This window comes from Ixodes scapularis, unplaced genomic scaffold (assembly GCF_016920785.2).
Source record: "Ixodes scapularis isolate PalLabHiFi unplaced genomic scaffold, ASM1692078v2 PGA_scaffold3__209_contigs__length_174095766, whole genome shotgun sequence".
Lineage (NCBI taxonomy): Eukaryota > Metazoa > Arthropoda > Arachnida > Ixodida > Ixodidae > Ixodes > Ixodes scapularis.
In genome coordinates this window covers 143,344,063-143,367,554 of record NW_024609868.1, presented here as the reverse complement: position 1 = coordinate 143,367,554, position 23,492 = coordinate 143,344,063, and the positions used below count along the sequence as shown (strand labels likewise).

The 23,492-nt window shown below is 42.2% G+C and overlaps 1 protein-coding gene across 2 annotated transcripts in view; it reads left to right on the top strand.

Annotated features, from left to right (window-relative positions):
• Positions 1 to 8,302: 8,302 nt before the first annotated feature.
• The window catches only part of LOC8043875 (LIM homeobox transcription factor 1-beta), a 264,573-nt gene continuing 249,383 nt past the window's right edge, over positions 8,303 to 23,492 (top strand). Inside the window, exons 1-2 of one of the 2 annotated variants that reach the window (XM_040222320.3) lie at positions 8,303 to 8,991; positions 9,055 to 9,270. In XM_040222320.3, the coding sequence (XP_040078254.1) occupies positions 9,236 to 9,270 (35 nt within the window). In that variant the 5' untranslated portion in view covers positions 8,303 to 8,991; positions 9,055 to 9,235. Of the gene's footprint in view, positions 9,356 to 23,492 lie in introns of both variants that reach the window. The other variant, XM_040222321.3, reaches the window with a different exon arrangement.

Genomic DNA, 23,492 nt, shown 5'->3' with positions numbered 1-23,492 from the left:
TTCTCCAAAAGTGATGTGTATTATTGCCCAGTAACAATTTATATTGTGTACAATAATCATGTCGCAAAATCGTTTTGGCATCCCAGCTTACACTAATGACATCACCTTCCCGCATGCAGACCGATTGGTCTCAGCGTTGTTTGAAGCCGATTCACTTTGTCAAAAACACTGTTGCGATTGAATTTTTCTTTTTGACGTCTAGTGGTTAATCCAGGTTTCATCCATGGTCACATATGGTCTCTTTATTTTTATTAGACTCCTCTTCAACACATTGAAGCTTTCTGTTGAGGATCACGCCTGAATGCGTTTTTGCTCTGGATTAAGCAAATACGGAACCCACATAGCCAGAAAGATGTTTTTAAAACTAATTTATTATGCAGAGTATTAACTACTTGTTCATAAAAAAATTACATCAGCTTCCTACACTTCAAAATAGCCATCTGATAAATCTGTGTTGTGATTTGTTTTACAACTTCCTGAACGTGGAAAATTACTTGTACACGTGACGTGCGGCCCGGCTTGAATTCCGAAACCCAGAAAATCACAGTGCAAAATAAAACTGATGAATCTCTAGGACATCATCCGTCCTGGTTTTGTTTTTGTCACAATTTTCTTCTCCAAATAAAAACAAAAACAAAAAACGACTACTCTTGAATTTTGTTTTTATTCATACGTAGTGAGTTCGTGATTCGTTTACATTGCTGAATTACCCTCGATCGAGATCTAATTGAGTTTCTCATGTCTAATTAAGAAGACTCAAGTTTCGTTTCGCTTGTCTGTACCGCACGGGTCCGTTGGATAAAATTAATTCATAATTAACCTTTAAATTATTCTGTCTTATATGGGACAATTATTAATTTCTAAAAAAATGCGGCCTAGTGATGAGTCTGTAACGTGAAAATATTCAAATTGTTGACTTAGTCGAAACTTTATAACAAATATACTGTTTTATTATTTGGCACATTTCACATCTAAGTTAATAAAAATGCAGCCAGCAACTGGAAATGAATCTTTAATAAAGGCCAACTACAGCAAAATGAGCATGCTGGTATTTTTTTTATTTTGTCGGTTCTTCTAAATAAAATTACAAGTGAGCTATTTTTTTTTTACTTTTGGCGGTTGAGGCGTGCGCTACCTTTATTATTTCACCGTGAATTGTCCCGTTGTTTTTTTATAAAATATTACACTCGTTGTGTCCGAAATTTTCAAAATTCGTTTAATCTGGTTTCATTAATTCAGCTATAGTTTATTCAGAGAGTGATGTTTCGCGTTGACGATTTCCGACTCAGTTGACCTTTAGACCTCACACTTCACAAAAACATACTTTAAAATGAAATATTTTGATATAAAATAATGCAAATTTAATGTTCTTAAAAAGCATCGTGGTTCTTAGCCAATGTCCCCACTCCCAGCCTTTTCGTTTCCTTTTAAACCTTCGAAGCAAAACAAGGAAGGAGCGGTACCAGAGAAGTTTATTCATCTATTTGGGGCGATTTTATTTTACTCCACAGATGACGTTCTAAAACCATCCATTATGGATAGGCACGACTATAGCTTCTTTCCAGATCGTGGGTAATATACTGGTACGCACGGAGAGACTACGAATTTGAGATAATGCGTGGGCCAGCAACCCGCAACAGCCTTTGAAATTGAAAAGGGTAAATTTCATCCGCCTCAACAGACAATTTCGGCTTGAGCTCATTAATCCCCACGACGACGTCACAAGGAGCAACACTGGACAGAGAGAGCGAATTACTCTCACTGGGTACGTTCACACGGTTCGATTTCATCGGGTGAACTAACGGTAAATAGCAACTGCTAAGAAATGAGGCCAACTCCTCGGCAATGTATCTAGGAGGTAAAACATAATAAATATCACCGTTACTAGAAGAGCGGAAAGATCAAAGCTCTGAAGACGAACGCGTCCCGATATTTACGAACTCCCAAAAGGATTTGGGATCAGAATCATAGCCTCCTCTATACGGAGAAAGCCTGGCGCATCGCGAGAAAAGACGGCCGCCGTAAATGGGAAAGGAGGGGCGGAGAAACGGGAGCGGAGAGAACCTTGCCCGCTAGCGCCACAAAAGAGCGAGCGGCCAAACGCAGAAACAATCTTTTTTTTTTTCTCTCTTTTCTTGTCGCTATCGTGGAGAGGAGAAACTCAACCTCCACCCTTTCCCGTTTCTCCCTGCGCCCTTTCGAATCGCCGCGCCCGTTTCTCCCGGAGTACGAAAACGACGGTGACGAAAACACAAAAACAAGCGTGGTTCGGGGAGCGGCCGCTCATGACCCAAGCGCTCGCTGTCTAGGTCTGCCCTTTCTGCTCTGCGCTACCATATTGGTCACCGTTCGGCGCGCTCCTCCTCTCCTTTTTCCTGCGGCCGCGCGCCCTATTGCTCCGTCGTCGATGTGCCAGGCTTTCTCCGTATAGAGGAGGCTATGTCAGAATAGAAACTAGTTTGTACGCGTAATTCGTGCACGTATTTTTCACGAGCAAGCAAGATTTTAGCCAAGGAGCCAAAGATGCAGAATGTATGGTACCGCTCTTGCTGACACGTTCTCTTTAAAAAAAAACATAAAAAAACCTTCCTTTTTTTTCTTTTTGCAAAGCTGTTTGCAATTTGACACGGGCTTAAGCTGAGCTAGTTGGTTCGTTGCTCTCGATGGTCCAGCTGAACAAAGATTACATAACACACAAAAGACACCATTCACACTGGCCTTTAATTATCTTTAACTATTTCGAGAACCATCTCGGAAACGTACTTGGTTTAACAACTTCTTCGCCTCATATTTGTCGATAGTTTCTTTCTTTACCGACATCTACTTTCGGGCTGCAAAACCTGCGTCATTTGAAATATATAGCTCAGACCACACATACGACTACACAAATTTAAACAGACTAAAGTAATCTCTCTTTTTATGGCAATAAATGAATATTGTAAGTTTTTGTGATGAACACGCCGAGCGAAATTTGGCTTCGAAAGGCGGTTGAGCGCCAGTAGAGTAGTTTGAAAAGAGCTAGTCAAGTGTATTGCCTGAAGCACTCGAAAGATAATTATGTTGCGAGAGCCCATCACAATAGATAAGTGGCGAAAACCAAGAAGCCTTGATTTCTGTGAGATAATCACAACGATCAAGTCTCGCAAGATCCCAGTGTGCGGGCCCGGAAGAGTAAATTCGCCATATACGAGGTAAGATCAGAAAGTTCCGACACTAATTTTGTAGAGTAAAAAGAAAGGCCAGCAGAGTGATGCGTGCGCAGCAGTCGAAGGAAGGGACTTTTGTGGCTTGTTAGGCCAAATAACGTCGCTCTGTGAACATTTGCAACTGCGCTAAGCGAGTTTTTGTGACCACCTGCACGGGCGCAACGGGATTTCACTATAGACTGCAAACCAGTGCAGCAGCGAACGTCGCCTGCGTAAAACTTGGCAAATATAAAATAGAGAACTTTGAAATGATTCAGCAGGCATGTGTCAAAAAGCAGTGAATTTTGTGAAGTATTTTAAGTGTCACTGGCGCTTCAGGAACGGCAGAACATCGCTGGAAGACGAAAAGCGGCAGGGCGACATTATCCGACATCTCTGACTTCAAGGACGTTCTGCCATTCTAGAAGCATGAGTGCACTCAAAACACATCGCGGATGTCACTGCTTTTTGACATAAACCTTCTAAATCATTTCAGAGGTCTCTGTTCTAGATTTTCCGAGTTCGCTTTCGGACGTGTTGCCGGCCTTCAAGCACTTAACTTCCATCTGAGGCAAATCCAGCTCGCTCAGAATACTTGTGAACATCTGGATCAACTCCCAGGAAAGCAACTCGCCGTTCACAATTGACGTGTGCCTCTCCAGAGTTTTTTGTCTATGACGAGCGTCAAATGTAGAACAAGCTCTTGTAAAGGCTGGCACCAGTTTCCACGAATATGTTGCAGTCTTGGACGCGCACGTTGATACATTTGCACTGAAAACGGCAATTACAGCCGGCGGAGCATTTAATAAACTGATGCTTTTCATAAAATCGACTGGAGCACTACCTACACAGATAGTTTTGTAGAATGCCCTTCTCAGGCAAGTCCGCGGAAGGAAGCTTCAATTTATGGCTCATAAGAGCAAGTTCATTAGAGCCGTGTTCATTAGAGTCTGCTCTAATTCAGTGCGTAGAGCTGAATGTGGCATCCAAGCAGCTAGATTGTTAGGGCCTTTCAGTCTCTGTGGACAGTATTCACTCAATCATTGTATAATAATTGACCACTTAAAGAACGCAGGTCATGGTAAATCCCGAGCATTTTATTATTGTTCCTTAGTCAATTGGATTTTAGCATTAGCCAATAAAAACGCAAAAAATATAACCAAGAATCAAGAAGCCTCACAATAACAACACACCCTGCGTTTTTCAAACAGTCGGCTCCTATATAGCATCAATCATATTCATTATTAATATTACACGCGTCCTTTTTGCCTATGTGCCAGCAATTTAAGGACAAGATAAAAAAGTTTAAAAACCTTTTTGCCTGTAATTTTTTGTATCTGTATACTTTGCCCAGTAAACAACATCCGGGCTATTGGCGACCGCAGCGAACTATACGGGGCGCACTGGTCAGGCAAAATGGCGGACGAAAGGAGATCGTTTCTATCGTTCAGCACGCGGATTACCAAAGATTTCTTGCGCTGAAGCGTAAAATCGGTGTCGAATATGAAAGCAAAGTGCTTTTTGGAAGGTAAAAACCTTCCAGTCAGTGCAGAGTGACACGGTAGAAAGAAAAATAATTACTTGAAACGATGTTTGTTTCTTCCAACAGCTCGGTTCCAGCATTTGGCCAATCTAGACTTTTGGTTTATTGTTTGAGTATTAAGCTTCGTAAGGTGGAAGATATTGAAAATCCTCTACTCCCTTGGAAGGGTTAAAAGCCATTGTAAAATAACAAGGTATCGTCCTCCAGAAGTTCACCAAAGTAAGGATAAGGGTTTGCGTTGGCTTTGTCTGATGCGCTTTGAACGTCATCCTCGGGTTCATCTTTGAAGAAAAAAAAAACCTTAATAGGTTAGTAAACGTTTGTAGCCAAGTACAAGTGACTTTAGTACAAGTGACAAGTACATGTGACTTTGTAGTCAAGTGCAAGTGACAAACACATAAAGCTATGCCGCTTTCGAGAACCAAGTAGCGAAAGCAGACGACAGAGGCGAAACGACCTTATTTCAGAGCTTCTCTGCGTTTCTGTCACGCGGCGTCGATTTCGTTGGAGTTGCAAATATCTCAAGGGCCTAGTGTAATAATTTTATACCACCTGTCATTACGCATGATGATATAGCTTTTACCATAGGTCAGCTTCCCCATAGTAGGTCCAGTGGACACGACGGCATCCCTTCTTTCATTGTAAAAGGCTGCGCAGATATTTTCGCTCTATTGCTCGCTTACATATCTAAAGGGGTCATGAAACGATATCGGGTTGGAATGTTCACGACATTGCAGAGGCGTACTGGTCCTAGTCTGGCGTGTATACTCGCACAAACCGCTACTGATTCAGAAGTTGCTTGGTCGCGATTGAATTGCGAGGATAAAAGGGGACCATTTCTTTCAGTCTTTCCTCCGCAAATCTTGATGACGTAATTGTGGGATCGAAACCACCCGCCTGACGACAGTCAAACGCGGTTCATGGATTGGACACGAGAACTTTGTGAACACTCGTCTTTGGCTCGTAACAGTTAATGCCTCGGCGGACACTCGGGTAGTGGCTCGTGTCCAATCACTGGGGTGATGAGAATAGCCAAACTCTAACAATGCCTGGAGCTCAGAACACGTTTTCTACTTTGCCAACCCCAGCGTGTGTGTAATTAACGTTGGCGGCATAAGATAGTCACCAGGTCAAGTGGCCGCTTGCTCTGGCTTCGAGTAGAGGCAATGAACGATGCTCATATTTCTCAAATCTGTTTTGGCGATGGCCATTGCCTAGAAATAAAATCTAAGGCAAGTTTATTCAGTTATAAACTGTATGGAGTGGTTCTAATCAGAATTTAGCGAAAGTACGAAAATCATTTCAGGGCTCCTTTAAACTGTCACTTGAACATGCTGCTCTTCCGACCGCAAGTAAAATGGGTGTTTTGATTCCATTATTGAAATCAGGAAGACCCAACACTTTGGCCTATATCCTTACTACCGACTTCTTCCAAAGTTATCGAAAAAAAATTTCATAGATTTTTTCAGTATCTTCAAGAGAGTCACTGATGAAAATCAGCATGACTTTTTAAGCGGTAGTTCCGTTACAACTAACCTTGCGACTTTCCTGAGTGATGGAGCACCAAGTGTTAGTTGGTGCGAAGAAACTAACACTGTCGATTTTGACTGCAGTAAAGTCTTCGATTGGGTTAGTCATATTTTACATCATAAATTATCTTTTAGCGGCATAAGTACTGGTTGTTCTTTGTAGCTCTCCACTACCCCCGGGAAATATTGAACTGTGTTTCCCATGAAGGAGCCAAGTCATATTTGTTTTCGGTTCCGTCCGGAGAGCCACGGGATTCAAACGTCGGTCCTGTGCTTTTTACATTTTTGTTAACGATACTCAGGGCTCTACAGCACTCTACTTTATCCCAGTTTCCTGACGACATAAAAATATATTCATAAGTGAAAACTATTTATAAATGGCCATGTAGCAATTCAACATCAGTTCTGTAGGTACATGGTGTGCAGATAAAGAGCTTGACCTAAACCATCTGAAAGAAAAAATCATAGGATCACACTCTAAACTTTACCTGGTATTTATGATTACTATCTTGATAAAACTCTTCTTAAACGTGTGTCGGTTGTGAGCGCTCTTGGTGTAATACTGGACAATAAATTGAATTTGAATAGTCCATCACGTAGCTACAATCGTGTTATCTTTCCTAAAAGTGTTGGGCGTTGTCACTCGCCGCCTGAGATTTGTGTTTCAAGATTTGTTTTCTTTCTTTGGTCTTGTTTAGAATTGTTTCTGCTAAAATTAGATTTCCTCTCAGTTGTCTGGAACAACCTCAATGCCACTGCTACGGCGAACTTGCAGCGAGTGCAAAGAAGATTCGCTAGAATGTTCCACGTAATACAACACTTGTCCCAGTGTTACTCTTAACAAAATGTGCTCTCTCAATCGGGTTCGATCGATTTACTAACTAGGCGAGGTAAGAATGACCGCGTGTTTTTGTTAAGTGTACTATATGATAGTGTAAGTACCATATCTTACATCGATATAAAATTTACGGTTCGGCGTTTCCGCCGAAATCGCACATTCACCATAAACCTTATACATTGTGTATCTCCGCTAGTTCTCACTCAACATTTTTTTAATTACCTCCACCCCTCTCCTGTCGACGTTTTTAACAATAACGTGGTGTCTGTGTTTTGGCATTTGGTATGTCAAATAACTTTGAGCACCACCGTTCTAGGCCTCGGGCTGCAGGTGGGCAACGTAAATAAATAAATATATATTGTGGTTTCACAGTTCCTTGAGTTTCATAATATAAGAATTTGCTCTTTCTTCCTAATTATATTTTCTTCAGGAATTGAACCATACCTCAGCCCAAGATGTCCTCTTCTTCTTTACATATCCCAGTTAGTTTCTGTCACGCATTTGAAATATTTGTCATGATTCTATTGTATAAAACCCCTTGCAAAGTTGTGCCTTCTGTTGGAAGCTGTGTGTCCCTGCAAAATGGCGGATACAAGCAAGAGCTCCTTGCGTTAGATTGCGACTCGGCCGCACGAGCTCTCGTGCAGATGGAGCGAAAGTCCTAGGTACCCACTGGTGCTACTTATACGTTCTGCAATGTTGTTTGGCGAATGAAATATTATCAAAGTGAATAATGAATACTTCACAGGTCTCCCCGTTGGCGCAATCGATCGCCACACGCGAATGTTAGCCCGAATGCCTAGGCTTGTGTAAAGTGCTGCTCGAAGTGCGGGATTTTTATTATGTACTACAAAAGCCTTCCGGAACATTTTTAATTAGTTTTGACGTACATTTCTTGTTTTTTTTTTTTTTTTTTTTTCAATTCCAAAGATTTCCCGTTGGCGCAGCGGCTGAGCGTCGGGGTCCCTTGGGTAGTTTTCAAAGTTTTGTTCTACGTTCTCAATATATCCTCCCGCTACTCAACGGATTCGTTTCGTGTTACAGAGCAAACTTTTTCTGGGGTGACCGAAAATTAATGTCAAAAACAATAGATAGCTCAGTTGGGAGTTATCGCTCGGCTGCCGAGCAGTGCGGACGCTCGATGGCTCGCACGAACGAGAGTAGATAACGGTCGCTGCCGGGCCGTGGTGATAGTGATGGATGTGTACCTGCCGACTACCGAACTGTATTGTCGACGCTGCCGGCCGGAGACAAGGCGAAAAGCCATATTTACTTCGACTGCTACGTTAATGCCAGGCCATTACGAATTGCAGACTGTAGGGGAGCCCTTGAGCAAGATCGATGGATCGAAAGGAAAGCTGTACATTCCTGTGAAACCCAACAGGCAAGAAATTTGTGTGAAGCCTCACTGGATGTCCCTCGATGTCCCCACTGACGCTCTCCGGAAACCCATGGTGGCGGTTCACGAGGTAACCAAAACAAGAGTGGCGTGTTGGGGGTTTTGAAGACGTCGAGTCGACTGCAAGGATGGCCGGACTAATTTTCTAGAACGGATTGACGCCACGCAACTTGGCTCACCAGCTGAGGCTCCAAGGAGGCACAGCCTTGGTTATCATGCCCGGGCGGGCACCACTATACCTGCAGTGACAAAGGTTCAGGACATATACGGCAAGACATGTTGTGTGCCCCAGTGAAGGCAGTGCCGAAGATTTGGCCACGCGGATTAAGATTGCGTACGCTCGCATGCTAGCGCCGTAGTCAGCCGCGTCGGTGATGATAGCCACGGCCTCGTCAGAATGAGACGGAACCAGAGGCTTAATGCTGTCGGCGAAAAGTTTGGAGACGACGGAGCAGGACGAAACCGCAGACGATGCAGTCTGTATCGGGAGGACGGAAGTGAGTGCCCGAGCTGCGCCGCCTACTGGTACGACTGTTGGAAGCAACCCAAACGTGACGCAGGTATGGGCATCGGGCACATCTACGCCGGAGGCAACAACAGGGACGGCGGGAGGCGCTGACGCACCGGCAAAGGCAGACATCAGTAGCCAAGCATGAACCTAGGTCCCATGAATGTGAAGAGGCGGCTAGGCCTGGCGACCGGGGAGGACGACGAACAAGAGCTACACGATCCTGAGAGGCCATGACTAATGGCCGGAAAAAAGGGACGCTATACAGGCAAGCTGCTCTCCTCGTCGCTATCACGTCAGAAATAACTGTAGTAGTGAGCCTGTGCTTATTGCTTGGTGTCACGGAGCGACAGGTAAGCACCGAGAGGCAGATTTGACAACACTAAACCATCGTACAGCTGGCATCCGGTTTTCGTATAGGAGATTTGAACACCCGGGGCCTTGCGGTATGCTGCAAGCAGTGTGTAGCTTGCCCCGCCTACTTACGAAAAAAGACCTGTATTTACTAGCAGTACAAGAAGCAAAAATTGAAAGTGAGTCAAACCGACCTTATGGTGAAACCGTTTAGGTATCAGTACAACGTCTCTGTGAACCATTCGGTTGGCAGATCTGGTGGGCGTTGTCTGTTCATAAATCACGCGTCTGGATTTGTTGAGGAACAATTTATAACGTGCGAGTCAGGGCAATTCGTTCTCTGCGATTTTTGTTTCGTCTTAAAATAGAGGGGGATTTTCCAATTACGCCTCGAACGTGGAATGTGAGCGGCTTCTCCTTTTGAAGATGTTTCCTCCTGTCATACGAGCGATAAACTCGTTATGGTACTAGGAAATTTTAATTGTGTTTGTGTGCCAGAATATCGTTCAAATTCACAGCAGAGATGAAGCAGCCGAGCTACTAAACCAAGTAATTAAAGATCCGAGTTTGGGGACGTGGCGCATTGAGTGTCGGGTGGAAACCAGTTTATCTACCCGCATCATCAAGGAAGTTACCGTGCGTGCCTCGATAAAGCGTCTCTGTCAGTCCGCAATGTATCACAATGTTGTAAGTACGAAGTAGCTTATGCATCGTTTAGTGATCACAGTTTAGTGGCGTTTAAGTTTGGTCAACGCAAGCAGTACGCGTGCTTTTCGTGGGATCTTCGGACGTTGAACGTAATGCTTCCTTAATGTAAGAAATTGACTGCAAGGGTACGAAGCTAGAAAAAAATATTGAAACGTGCCTGAGAATAAAATTTGTAGAAAGAAGGAATTATTTGAAAAATAATTTAAAATTAACAAAATGAAAGGGCATATCACATAAAACGAGAAGAGCGTAGAGTGATCGTGCCCTTATAAACGTCGCTCTATCGGACAAAGTTCCGGTCAAACAAAGGTCATCCAACGCAATCTGGGACGACCAAAAAGTTGACATAGAGGGTTTTAACTCCTCTCTTTTTAAGGCGTTTGCAGAATTTAGAAACGCGTTAAAAAATTGTTCTGTCGAAACCAATTTGTCCTTAATCGCCACCTTTATTCGAGCAAGATTTGCTTAGCTGTGCGAATCCGTTCATTCCAAAAAATATAATTTCTTTAAGACTTCTCCTCGTCGTTTTCTGTAAAAATTAAACGAATATTAAACAAAAAATAAACGTTTCTACTGCAAGGCTGGGTAATTAAGCAAGGAAGCTATGAGGCTTCCATTTCCAGTTTTCTCCAAAGAGTGTAAACATGAAATCGAGATAGCAAAACGTAAATTTTTCAACGACGATCTAAAGGGAGCAATAATTAGAAATACAAATAGGTTTTGGTAATTCACCAATCGTAAACCAAGGGGGGCCAACCTGCCCACTTCAGATTCATAAGGTAACTTGCTATTCTCCTCGGTGGTTTATTCTAATTTTAATACCTTTTTTCGTGACGTTATCCTTCGTGAAACTTTTCCGACTCCAAGCTTATGTACCTCCGAATGTCTCACGCCCATGGAAGATGTTTACTTCTCAATAGAGGGTATTGCGAATGTCATTAGCCGCCTTAATTTAAATTCTTTACCTGGTAGTGATAAATTTACTCCCGACTCTTAAAATTGACCAAAGACGCGTCCGCTGAATTTCTGTTCCTAATTTTTGGGCACTCTCTTCAAGTTTCCCAACTGCCGTCCGACTGGATTATGGCCATCGACCCAGATAAATCTATAATAATATCATTCTCAACATCATAAAACAAAGTGTGTTTTTCTCATATTCAATTTAACCTGGAAACATCGATCGGGTGAACGCATTTAAATATTGTACCTCTCTTAACATTCATCATAGAACTTAGAAGTGTCACGTCGACTACATCTGTTCTAAAGCTAACCAAATATTAGGATTTTTAAGAAGGCATATTTTTCTCGCGAAATCCTATGTTAAACTTTCAGCTTATATTATATTAGTCAGAACTAAGCTGAGGTAGGCATCAGTGACATGGAACCCTCATCAAAGCTATTTAATTAACCAACTGTACGCTGTCCAAAATCGTGCTACTCATTTTATTAATTGGAACTACACCTTGAGTAGCATATCTTATTTATAACATTCCATATCCCTACCAGCTCTTGACATTCGAAGAAAAATAGACCGGCTCTCTTTCATGCAGATATTGTACTATAAACCATGGTCTCCCTGAACCTTTATTTCTCCGTCCCACCATAATATCTCTCGCTTCGATTACCCATGCAAAGTAGAACCTATTTTTTGCAAGACCAACACATTTAGATGTTCCCCCCTTCCATTATGCTTATCAGATTGGAAATGCCTGCCCGGAAGCTTGGTAACTAGTAGTAATTACAAACGTTTTTCGCACGAAATTTTTAAATTGTTTCAAGAATATGTATATAATGATGTTTCCTGATCTTTCCTTTTTTGTGGTAATTTTATAGTTACATAAAAATAAAATTTTGACAACACTCTTTCCCCTTTATGTAATGCCTTCCTCAAGTGGCCCTTAATGTAATGAAATGAAACGAAATAAAATCAAAGTAGAAAAAGGATTCCGATTAGATCTACAGAGGTTTCATGCAGAGGAAAAAAAGAAGCTGGGCGCGTTCAAGGATGACATCACTAATATTAAGGCAAAAACTGGAAAATATAGATGAAGAGCTTTATAAGGCGAAAAAAAAAAACAAAAACGTAGTGGCAATCAAATTACGGAAATGGACTATGCGCACTAACGCGTGATCAGGCCGTTATCCAGCAAGCTTTCGTTGAATATTACAAAACAATGGTCGGGGCATAGGTTTGCTGTGCTGCATAAATTTGCGTAGACCTATGGCCACAGCTCAAGAAACGTCCTTGACTATGTCGGGTGTGCAAAAAGCGAATGCCTGTGGCTCGGAGTCCGGTAGAGGCAAATGTGCAGCCCCCGCGCCGCCATCTTCGAGGCTCTATGCGGAATTGCGTGCGATTGTTTTTAACGCCTCGCCGAGTCGAGTGAGAGAGTCGCCTGAATTGCCGGTGCCGCAGAACACGCGAGCTCGGCCGCTCGGCCACAGTCCAGAGAGATGAGCGAAGCTTGCAGAATGACGGCTGCCGGAGCGGCGTCTATTGCCGTTTTATTATAGAGTTTTAGTATAGCGTTGCTGGCTCTTACGTACGCAATACGCAATAGTATAGCGTACGCTAAAAACGACCTGCTCGGACCGAATTTAGTTGTGCGTTACGTTTCCAATTGAACACTTCGCATGATCTTGGTTAAATTTTCCAGAACCGTAGAATTCCGCCTGCTTATAGCGCCACCATACTCCTGGAAAGAAATATTAAAAATAAAAACGTGTCCAGTCATTTTATTTAAAATTAAACCAAGCCGCAGCTGCCTCGGCAAGCGCGCTTTTCTGCGGGGTACAGAGGCTACGAGTACGAGTGCGTAGCCAAATTCAATCACGGAGCCTCCGTCAGTCGTCCCGTGGAAACGGCCCCTTTTATCAATGCTATCGCGAAATAAAATCCATGACCTACTGATGTTCAGTGCATAGCGAGAACTTCGGCGACTTCTTTTTAGAGTCGTTTGCCCGTCGGCGATGAACCGCACGAATAGGCTTAGCGTTGAGCAGATATCGCAGCGTTGACGCACATACCGAGCAATGAACGTTTTCACTGTGCATTCCCAGCTGCACGGCGATCTGATTCGACCGCGGTAGGTCTCAGAAAGTATTGCCGAGCTGAACACCACAGAATTTTACGTAACACCGAACTACGCGAACACCACGTCGCCCTTGCTGCGCCAGTCGAGGTAACCGCCATCTTGAAACTGGCGCTCTCGTTGGGCCCGAGTTCTCTCTAGAGCGTCCCGCAAAGCCCACTAGCCAGCAATGGAAAATCCCCACCGTTGCGAGCGCGAGAGTGCAGTGCGTTCTGCGCATTCGCACTCTCGATCCGCAATTTTTTTGCGTACGCAAAGCTATAGCGTACGGTCCACTAAAACTGTTTATTCAGACAGGAGCACGTTGCGTTGAAGCGAGCAAACGAGCAAGCCAGCAGGTAAGAAAGGACGCGCGTGCGCACTGCGCGGTTCTAAGCAACAGCCAGCGCACGGTCAGGGAGCGAACGTCCTTGGGGAGCGCGGTGATGCTACTCGGTCGGTGTTCCGGTGTTATCTGTGTGATGTCACTCCCGTGACCAAGTTTTCGTGACAATGATCTCCCAATTTGCACCCCCTTTTAAGCGCGGAGAAAGACGTAGTTCTACGTCAAAAACGAACTGTTTGACAAAAAGATGCAAAAAAATGTTTTGACGCAATATTCTTACCCCATATTCCACAGCTCTACTTCGTTTTATCTAAATCCGGGCTATGCCAGAGCTACGAGCCGATGGGACCGATGAAACAGCGTCAAAAAGCGCAACGTCATGGTGTTCTTCATGCTTCTGTTCCTATTCGTGACTAACTGTCTATAGGTGGCGCCACTTGTTTTCCAAAATGGTGGATACAGTGAGGGTCAAGACCCTTGCGAGTATACGAGTTGTTGGGCCTGTCTGTTTATCTGGCATCCCTGAGCAACACAAATTATTCCCGCTTATACGGGGAAGCTGGGATGTTAGGCACACAGGTCAGCTCTTTATCCTGAAAAAAAAAATGTCTTCACTGTGATACTTACGCCAGGAGGCACGTTTCAATTCAGGAACAAAACCAAAACTAACTACTATTCTGGAGTCAACTTCTTGATATGAACGTTAATTTCGGTTTCACTCCTAACTACAGAACCCAGACGTGTCTCACAACATAATTATTAGGCTAAATTAATCGCGGAAATTTTATTTTGTGACATAGGTGTCCGATCCAAGCACTTCAGAATATGTTTTCAGAGTTCGCTGTTTCTTCAAAGACGGGTTTTTTTATACACCTGAGAAGTTACATAGAATATTGTATGTATCTGTTCAACAAACAAGTGCTAATATTAATAGCCTTTTATGTGTTCTTGTCTGGCTTTTCTCGTTCACATAGCTGTCACGTGAAGTAATAATACTATATTAAAACTGCGAGTTCAGCTAGTTGGCACTTACGTATGGTGGTAAACACGCCTAAAAACACGGACAAAGAAAGAAGCACACAGGACGAGGCGTAACTTGCAATAATACTATTTTCTTTTATTCCAACAAACATAATGTTATGGGAGACAAAGCAAAAACCTGTTTGCAAAAAGCTTCAGTGGTCTCCCTCCCCCCCCCCCCCCTTTTTTCAAGGAAAAAACGAAAAGAAAATGCAGCAGCAGTGGAACACGTATTACAATGCAGTCTTATGCATTGCTGCCGCCCTGTAACCGCGAGCCGTGTAATAAACTTTTGGGCATTTAGATGACTAACTAATTGACGGCATTATTCCCAGCAAAATAATGCAAAATCAATCCAACAAACCGTATAAATTAAAAAAACTTGTTCTCACCACAAAAGCTCAAAATCGGAATGCGAGACAGAAAAAAAAGTGTGTGTGTGTTTCCTTAAAGTGACGTGTGACGCATGTCACTGTATATTACATCCAGTATTTATGGCTATCTTGAGAACGATGTCAAAGTTGTTCATATTTGATTTATTTATTTATCAATACTACTCATCCTTATTAGATGATTTTTGTCGGGTGGTACAAAAACACAGATACATAACCACAGTACAGAAAAAACAGAGTTATATAGAGGGTAACAAATCGATGATAACATGGTATTTTCATATCAGGAGCGCTTCGACATCATTTATGAACTGTGTTAGTAAGCTAGCGTGGACTACGAGTTCGGGTAAACTGTTCCATTCCTAGACTGCTAGCGGAAAAAATGAAAACTGAAAGCAATTAATTTTAGGTAGGAACTTTATGAATAATTTCTCACGGTTTGAACAGGTTGCTTTTCCATTGTGGGAAATAAGGTTGTTGGACTTTTCTATCTAAGTCAAGTTATTGGCTATTTTGTAAATTAAATCCCATCTCGTGAGCTTAGCTCTTTATTTAGTGGCTGCGCGGCCAGGCCTCTACACACCTCAGATGGTGAATCACGCGTGCCGAACTTATTGGTAATGAACCAGTGTTGTACACGTTCCGTAGAAAAAGGAACTAAAGATCGTCCGTCGCTCCTTCTTATTTTGGAACCTGTTTCCGTTACAAGTTCCTATATATATATAAAAACAAAAAAAAAACTCGCTCCTGTTTCAGTTAAAAAAATGGAACGTATCGTCGCATATACGTTGCACTTGTGTTTTGCTGATTACCGTACTTAGTCCGATCGAGCAAAGCTTTTTTTTTAATCTATCCCATGAAATGGCAACATGTGAATTTGAATGCCTTGATGGAAGGGCACCAGGAGAAGAAAGCAAGCAGAGGCAGAGTTTTATTTGTTGATATATTCACCTTAAAAATCGCATCTTTTAACCTTATTCATGTTTATGGTGGGTGATTCAGACGAGCCAAATGTACTGTTACCCCATATTGCACAAGTGTTTTACAACAACCTCACATGTTTCAATCTAACAAAGTTCTTTGTTCGAACTTAACAACAGTTGTTTCTCGATGTTGTTGTTTCTAAGACGAGCAAGTGAAGAAGAGATTAGAGCTTTTGGAAGGTCAGTCTTGAAAACCACAAGTCCTTCTTCGTGAAGGTTTGATTCGTTGTTTAGCTTGAAGGTGGGGGACAAGAGGAAAAAGGAGTAAAGGTTAATTTTTCTGTATCTTGTAAGTGACTAATGTTAGGGATACAAGGGTACCTTCGATGCCTGGTAACAGTTGGGGGCTCTCCTGCACCCACTATTACCAGGCGAGGACCATACAAAACAAACCCTATGATAAGTAACGAAAACGTTAAAGGGATCCTGCTCTTCGTAAGGATATTGTTTTTATACTTATAAAATTTCCTTCTCAGAAATAAAATAAAAATTACTGGAACGGAAAGAAAACAACGTTTCTTCATCATTCCAGTAAAAATGTAACGAGTTCTCGTCCTAATTCCACTGCTCCAAAATGAAACGGTGGCGTCCCTTCGTTCTCCTAAAAGGAACGGGTTCCAGGAACGCCGTTCCGTATGACACTGTAATGAATTTTACAACGAGATTCTGCACTTTTCCAATTTGTGTATGTTAGTTTTTGTGAAGGGGAACCAAACAGGGCTAACATACTCAAGCACAGGCCGAATAAGCAGTGTGTAGGCCAACAGTTTAGTATCGCGGGATGCGTATTTTAGTCGCCTTCTTAGGCACCACAATTTCGTTCGAGTTTGTTTTGGTCACAGCTTCTATGTGCGTGCCCCAGTTCAGGTCGCTTGTGAACAAGGCAGCCAGGTACCTGAACTCGTGCACGTTTTGCCTAATGTTTCCCTTGATCTTGTAAGAATGATTCATTGTGTTTTTCTTCCTACTTATGTACATGGCTACTCTTTTGTCTGTGTTAAGAAGCATCTGCCATTCTTCACACCAGTCTGAGATCTTGTCCAATGCGCTTTGCAATTTTAAGTGGCCCGAAGGATTTGTTATTTCAGAATATGTTATACAAGTGGTTCTCAACCATCGATGTTTTGCGGATTCCTTGTGGATCGGCGGAGATGATGGAGGACCCCGTTTGTGATGAGTGGAGGATAAAGGTATAGGTTATATATAATAATAATTTCATAAATGGATATAACTAAGAGCTAGTGTAAAGTAGACGTCTCTTATTGACATACACACAAGAAAACTTGCCCGAAAACTGAAACATTTCTTCTCGATCGAAAAAAAGACAACTTTTATTGCCGGGCTTGACTGATGAGGCAGGGCTTCGCGGACCCCTAGAATTCCTTCGCGGACCCCCAATGGTCCGCAGACCCCCATTTTAGAACCGCTGTGTTATACAATCGTCAGCGAAGTATCTAATGCTTATGTCGATGTTATCAGTTATGTCAGTAATATAGAGCAGGAAAAGAAGCCGGGAAAGTGCTGAACCCTGAGGTACTCCGGAACACACCGGCTTATTAGCTGAGCTATTTCTGTTAATTTCCTCAAACAGAGGTCGTCCAGAGAGGTAGTTCTTAATCAAATTTGCAACTTCGCCGTCGCCTAAGATCTTCGTTAATTTGAAAATAATTTATTATGGGAGACCCTGTCGAACATTTTTGACAGATCTAAAAATATGACATCCACCAAGCTTTTACCATTTATAACCGAGGAAAGGTCGTGCACGCTTTATTTAACTGAGTGACAGTTGACAAGCCGGATCAAAAACCATGCTGGCATACATCTAAGACGTTGTTTGCTTCGACGAAAGCAGTTATATGCTTTAGGATAACATGTTCCAATATTGGCAACACGTCGATGTAAGTAAGATGGGTCTATAGTTTGAAATGCTTTCTCTGTTGCCCGATTTATGAATTGGAATAACTTTAGCTTGCCTCCAGTCGGGTGGAATTTTTTATTGTTGTAGAAATTTCCTAAATATCATTGATAAGTATTTTTATATTCATTCCGCGTACGATATTAAAAAATCATAAAAACTCATTTGTAATGTTATCTGGCCCGGAACATTTTTCAGGGACAAGATTAAGAAGAAAACAGAGTATGCCGACCTCAGATAATGTGATGTTGCCTACAGTATCTTGCAATTGCCTATTCATGTAGGGTGGCACAACGCCGTTGTCGTGTGTAAAGACTTAAAGAAAGTAGTCATATAAGTTGTTAGCCTTACCGGGCTGCTGACGATTGCTGCATCGTAACTTACGCTTGCGCGCGAATTTATCAACCTCCAAAATTTATCTCGTGCTATTCTGATAAAGGAATAAAAAGTTTCGCTGTAAAACTTCTTTTTGGCACACTTTATTTTGCTTCCAAATTATTTAGTTAATTTCGTGATATGTTCTTTCTTCGATGCGCTTTTCCTAATCGTTGTTTGCTTTAGGGGTCTGTTAAGTTTTCGCTTGGTATGAATGATTTCACGCGTTATCCATGCATTTCGCTTAGCAGTTCTTTTGATTTAGTTGGAATATGAGTGTTCAAACCATGGGAAATTATTGACTTCAAGGAATTCCAAAGTCCATTTTCAGAAATATCTGATCGCAGCAAAAGTTCATAAAAAGGGCCAAACTGAAAATCGAAACAATCCAGGATGGCCACATTATTAGCACGAAAAACCTTGCAGGAAGTTTTTGGTAGCACGAAAAACCTTGCAGGAATTTTTGGGCACCTATCTAGTCTAAGCGATATTATCACAATGTCATGGTCAGATATGCCGTCAACGATGTTCACGTCTAGCTCTTTTAGAAAGTAGTCGCTCACAAATATCAGGTCCAGGACACTCTGCGAGTAAGCCTGTGTACGTGCAAAGTCCGGCACGATCTGGGTCAACTGATAAAGAAATCAAATATCGCACATAGGATTTGTTCCGCCTAGGCATGCTAAAGGTCTTGAGGTTCGGGCCAAGCGATTTCAGGCAGGTTGAAATCTCCCGCCATAACTATTTTGTCATCTGGTTGAACGTTCGATTGCATGTACGTATACAAAATGTCGAAAAATTTGCAGATTCGTTGGGAGGCCTGTAAGCAGTGCCAACGTACAGGGTAAAATCGTTAAACCAAAGTTTACACCATATTGACTCAATGTCTGTAACGTTCGGCATCGGCGTGGCTTTAAAACATGCTTTGTACAAGAGACCCACCGCTCCGCCGCATGACAGTTGATTTTTTTTTTATACAGAGTGGTTTGGTATATCAAGCTCATTATCTTTAATATGCGACGAAAGCCAGGTTTCCGTCACTATCATAACATCTGGTTCGTGAGCCATGGTTATGACCTCAAGCTTTTCCAATTTATTCAGCAGTCTTCTTGCGTTCAAGTTTAGTACTTTTATTTCAGAGGTTGTAGTAAGAGCTTTCGAACGTAGTCATTCTTGTGTACTACTTCCAGGCAGGGGACTGATGTCGTTCTTGTTTTCATCCCATGCGTACAGTTGGTCATTTATTTTCACTTGATCGAAGCGTAGAGTGACCTTATCTCCGAACCTTTTGTTTTGTTTCGTTCACTTCAGCAGCTTTTTCCTGACTTCTTGTACGTTTCTCAAAATTTGTTCGTTTATCGAGAACTTGGATCTTTAAGCTACTGACAGTTTTGTGGGATTTTCATTTTATGCCGAAAATCTAAAAGTTTCCAAATGACGGTGCGGGGCTTTTCAGGCGAGAATTTCCCGATGCGGTGAATTATTTTGATAGCTACTGGTTGTAGCTGCACGCGATCTTCTAATATTTATCTTGTTACCCTTGCTTCAAAAGTGCTGCGCTCCCCCCCCCCCCCCCCCCCCATTACGTCCATATTCTTCAATTTCATTGATTATTAAGTTGTTCCTTCGACTACGGTTATCTAAATCGTCATACTTACGTTATGGGGGGGGGGGGGGGCAGAGAATAATCTAGGTGGTTAATTGGCAAAATGAGTGCATTTCCTAAGAAAAACTTGCAAAGTAACTTTTTTAATTTGTGAAAATAAGCGCATGCTTTCACTTAGAAACTGAAGGAGTGTGTTCGAAAACCACTAAATCATACATTTATGAAGGATTGGACAGTGCGGGAAGCACGTCTTAGTACGCTAAGTTACCTCTCGTGCCACAGGTGCGAGGCTGTCGGTGCAAAAACGCGAAAGATAAGAGACGGGAAAAAAACGCATAGGGAGGTTTCCGCAGCGACAGCCTTGAGCTTGTTGCAGGAATGGCAACTTTGGAGCGCCACCACTCTCCCCAGGCGCTCGGAACCTTTCTAAAATGTGCTGATTTGGTGTGATTCCATGAAGTTTAGAAAGTTTCTAATTACAACCCAGTATGTTTAATTTTTCTCACTAAGAACCCAATGAAAAAGTTTTGCACTACTCATTCGACCTATCGTAGTGATCAGCCCCATAAGATGTCTCTCAACCGCATAACTCACCTGCCCGAACCGTATTAGTGTAGCTTTCACGGCTAATTTGAAATACAAATAAGTAAAGCCTAACAAGAAAATAACACCCGTATACATATGAAAGCCAATTGAGCAAGAACAAAAAACCATAGCGCTCTCAGATATTAATTAGATATCAGATATCTCAGATAGTATGCGAGGCATTTATTTACCTGTTTGGTTTGTATCTTGTAACAGTTGCTGATAATGAAATTGCTTGATACCTATAATCCGGGAATGCTTATGAAATGTTTTGTGCAATATAACGTTCTCTCATATACGACTATTTAGCCATCAGATAGGACACCGAACTCTAGCTATCTCGCAAATGTCTTTGACAATACAATTTATCGTATTCGTTTATTTCTTTGTAAATAGCGGAGTGGGTGACAGTAGTGGGAATATATTAAACTGTCAAAGTACATGACTGCGAATAAGTTGCATAATATAAAAATAAACACCTCTATCGAAACGGAAACAATTATGAAAAGTACGATCCAGGTTATAAAAATGATGGCTGCAAAACTGCTATATCATTAAAAATACTTCAGTACCTTACTCTTCTCGGGAAACATTATACTTGAAACAATATTCATTACTCCAAGTTCAGTTACTTTATGAATATGTATAGTGGCAACAGCTGAAGAGAATGTACTTTATTTATTTACTCTCAATGCGGAAACCCAGGGAGGAGTGATTTAAATCAATAACAGAAATAAACCCATCGGAAAAATTAAAAAAAAAAAAAAGATTAGCAATGACAGTTTTGGATAGGCATAGCGTCGGTGTTTGAAGCGATGGAGGCGGGGAGGTGGTTCCTGTCGGTCGAAGTCTCGGATGAGAAGGAACTGAAGTGACAATTGTGAACAGGATTATCAGGGAACACGAGCGTGGCACAATCCACAAAGGGCAAAAAAATTAATAGAATATAACAATTTTCCCTAGCAATGACTAACTTCGTCGTCAGGTAATTAAATTATCTTATTTTCATTTCGGTAAATGAACTTTAACACCTGGGTGGCTTGATCTCCAACAATGGTGAAAGTATTTTTTAAAAGAACGAATCTTAAGCAAAGGCAACGCGCGTGTGCACTTACCTCCAACGAGGTGATAATCAGCCCATTTTCCTTTCCAGTCATCGACAGCTTGACTTTGTGGTTTCAATAATTATTTCAATTATGGTGTACTGCAAACCAGGTAATTGCGCAAATCTAGTTTTTTTTTTTTTTCTGAGCGGTATCTAGCAATTGGTAAGTTTAGTTACTTCAGAATTAAGCATTAGCTAGAATTCTTTTTTGTGACGGCGCCGAAAGCTTAAAAAAAATAACTCGTTTAGAAACACCTCGAGCTCTGCATTATAGAAGCGTAATTTGTTCTGCTGTAGAGTTTCAAATAAACTTGATTGTTTTGCTTTTGCGAGGAGAGCTGCCGGACTGGTTGAAATGTTACGAAGATATCCCTCAGACGTGGTAGTTAAAGATAGTGAACGAGGTCTGATGGTGAGTACTAAGGCGAGATTATATGCGTTTGTTTGTTTATATGGCAATACATCGATTAGATTTTGGCAGGGGGGTACAGTGGTTAAGAAAATACAACGAACTCGCACAAAGAACAAAAATGAAAGTCAGTTGTAGTACACTGGAAAAACTACGGAACAAGAAGGAACTACTTTAAATTAGTATGGTTGAGATGTCTGGGTTGAGTACGTGATAAGCTGAGTTACGGATGTGATATAAAGAAAAATTAATTTACAAAAACAACGACTTATAACTGGAACATGAGCATTCCAAGTAATCTCAGAGAAACTAAAATAGCTTTGAAGGAGCCCAACTCGCCAGAGGCAGCAAGCAGAACATCTCCCTCAGACTGATTACCGCGGTCACCTTTAGGCAGTTCATGATCTCACGGATATCTACTCTTTGCTGAGAGTCACTTATCACTCCGAACCACAATGTCGGCCTGGCACCTGTCGACAAAAGTTGATAAAGCGCCCGCGTTTCTTGATAACACTCCTGATGTTGCATAATCAGGCAAATATCCCGTTCGGGTGAGTTAAAACATACAGGCACACATGTAGTCGTAGTTATAAGGACAAGGAACGCGCGTCCACAGAAGAAAAATTAAATTTAGAGTGGATCGAAAAAAAAAGTCGCTGCTAAATTTAATTACACGCGCACTGTTAGTGATAGGACAGTACATAATTAAAATAAGGGCACCGACTTGACACAACAAAAAATGACAATTTCATTAGACGTTTTCGTTTGGAAACGAAACTCCGGCGAACGTCCAGACAGGCGTCATCTACAAGATCTCTTCCAGTGACTGCCGGGCGTCCTACATTGCTGAAACTGGACGGAGGAGAGAGACCAGACTCAAAGAACACAAGCGTGACGTGACGTACGCATCCCATGCGGCGCGACTGAAGACTGAGCTAGTGGACCATGCGTGGACAATGGGGCATCCTTTTGACTTTGCGGCCGCGACGACCTCGGTGAGGGAGGACAGATGGGGGCCCCGGAAACTCCTAAAATCGTGGTTTGCTGCCAGGGACACATCCGTATGTAACAAAAACCGCGGCCCTCTCCACGAAGCTTATAAGGACATTCCTAATAAGTAGCGTTGACTTGAGGTTGAACCTTGCATTTGCTTTGTAACTACTGAAGATGCCTCCCGCATGGGAGGCAAAACGTCCCATGAAATTGGTTTTTCTGTTGTGTCAAGTCGGTGCTCTTATTTTAATTATGACGTCTCCCGGCCTTTGGAGTATTTTTGCAGGGCAGCACATATAGACCAACGAGCTTTTTAAAACAAGCTCTGCACTTGTGCAGAGATCAGATTCGCGTGAAGGGTAGCGTCTGCGCATGGCTGCGGCCCCGCTTATAGCGGCACCAGCGCATCGGCGTCACGTCAGCGCCACGTGTTGGTCTATAACTTGTCTTGTTTATGACCACTGTGTTGTGCCTAAAAAGATAGGTACCCACTGACTTTTACAAAAATTTTTTTCACGAGTTCCGCATGCAGCTTTGCAAAAGTCTTTGCTAATAGCGATGCCAGAGCCACGGAGCTTTACTTTTGTGATTCTGCATTTCACATTAAAACGGCCGTGAGGAGGTTTCT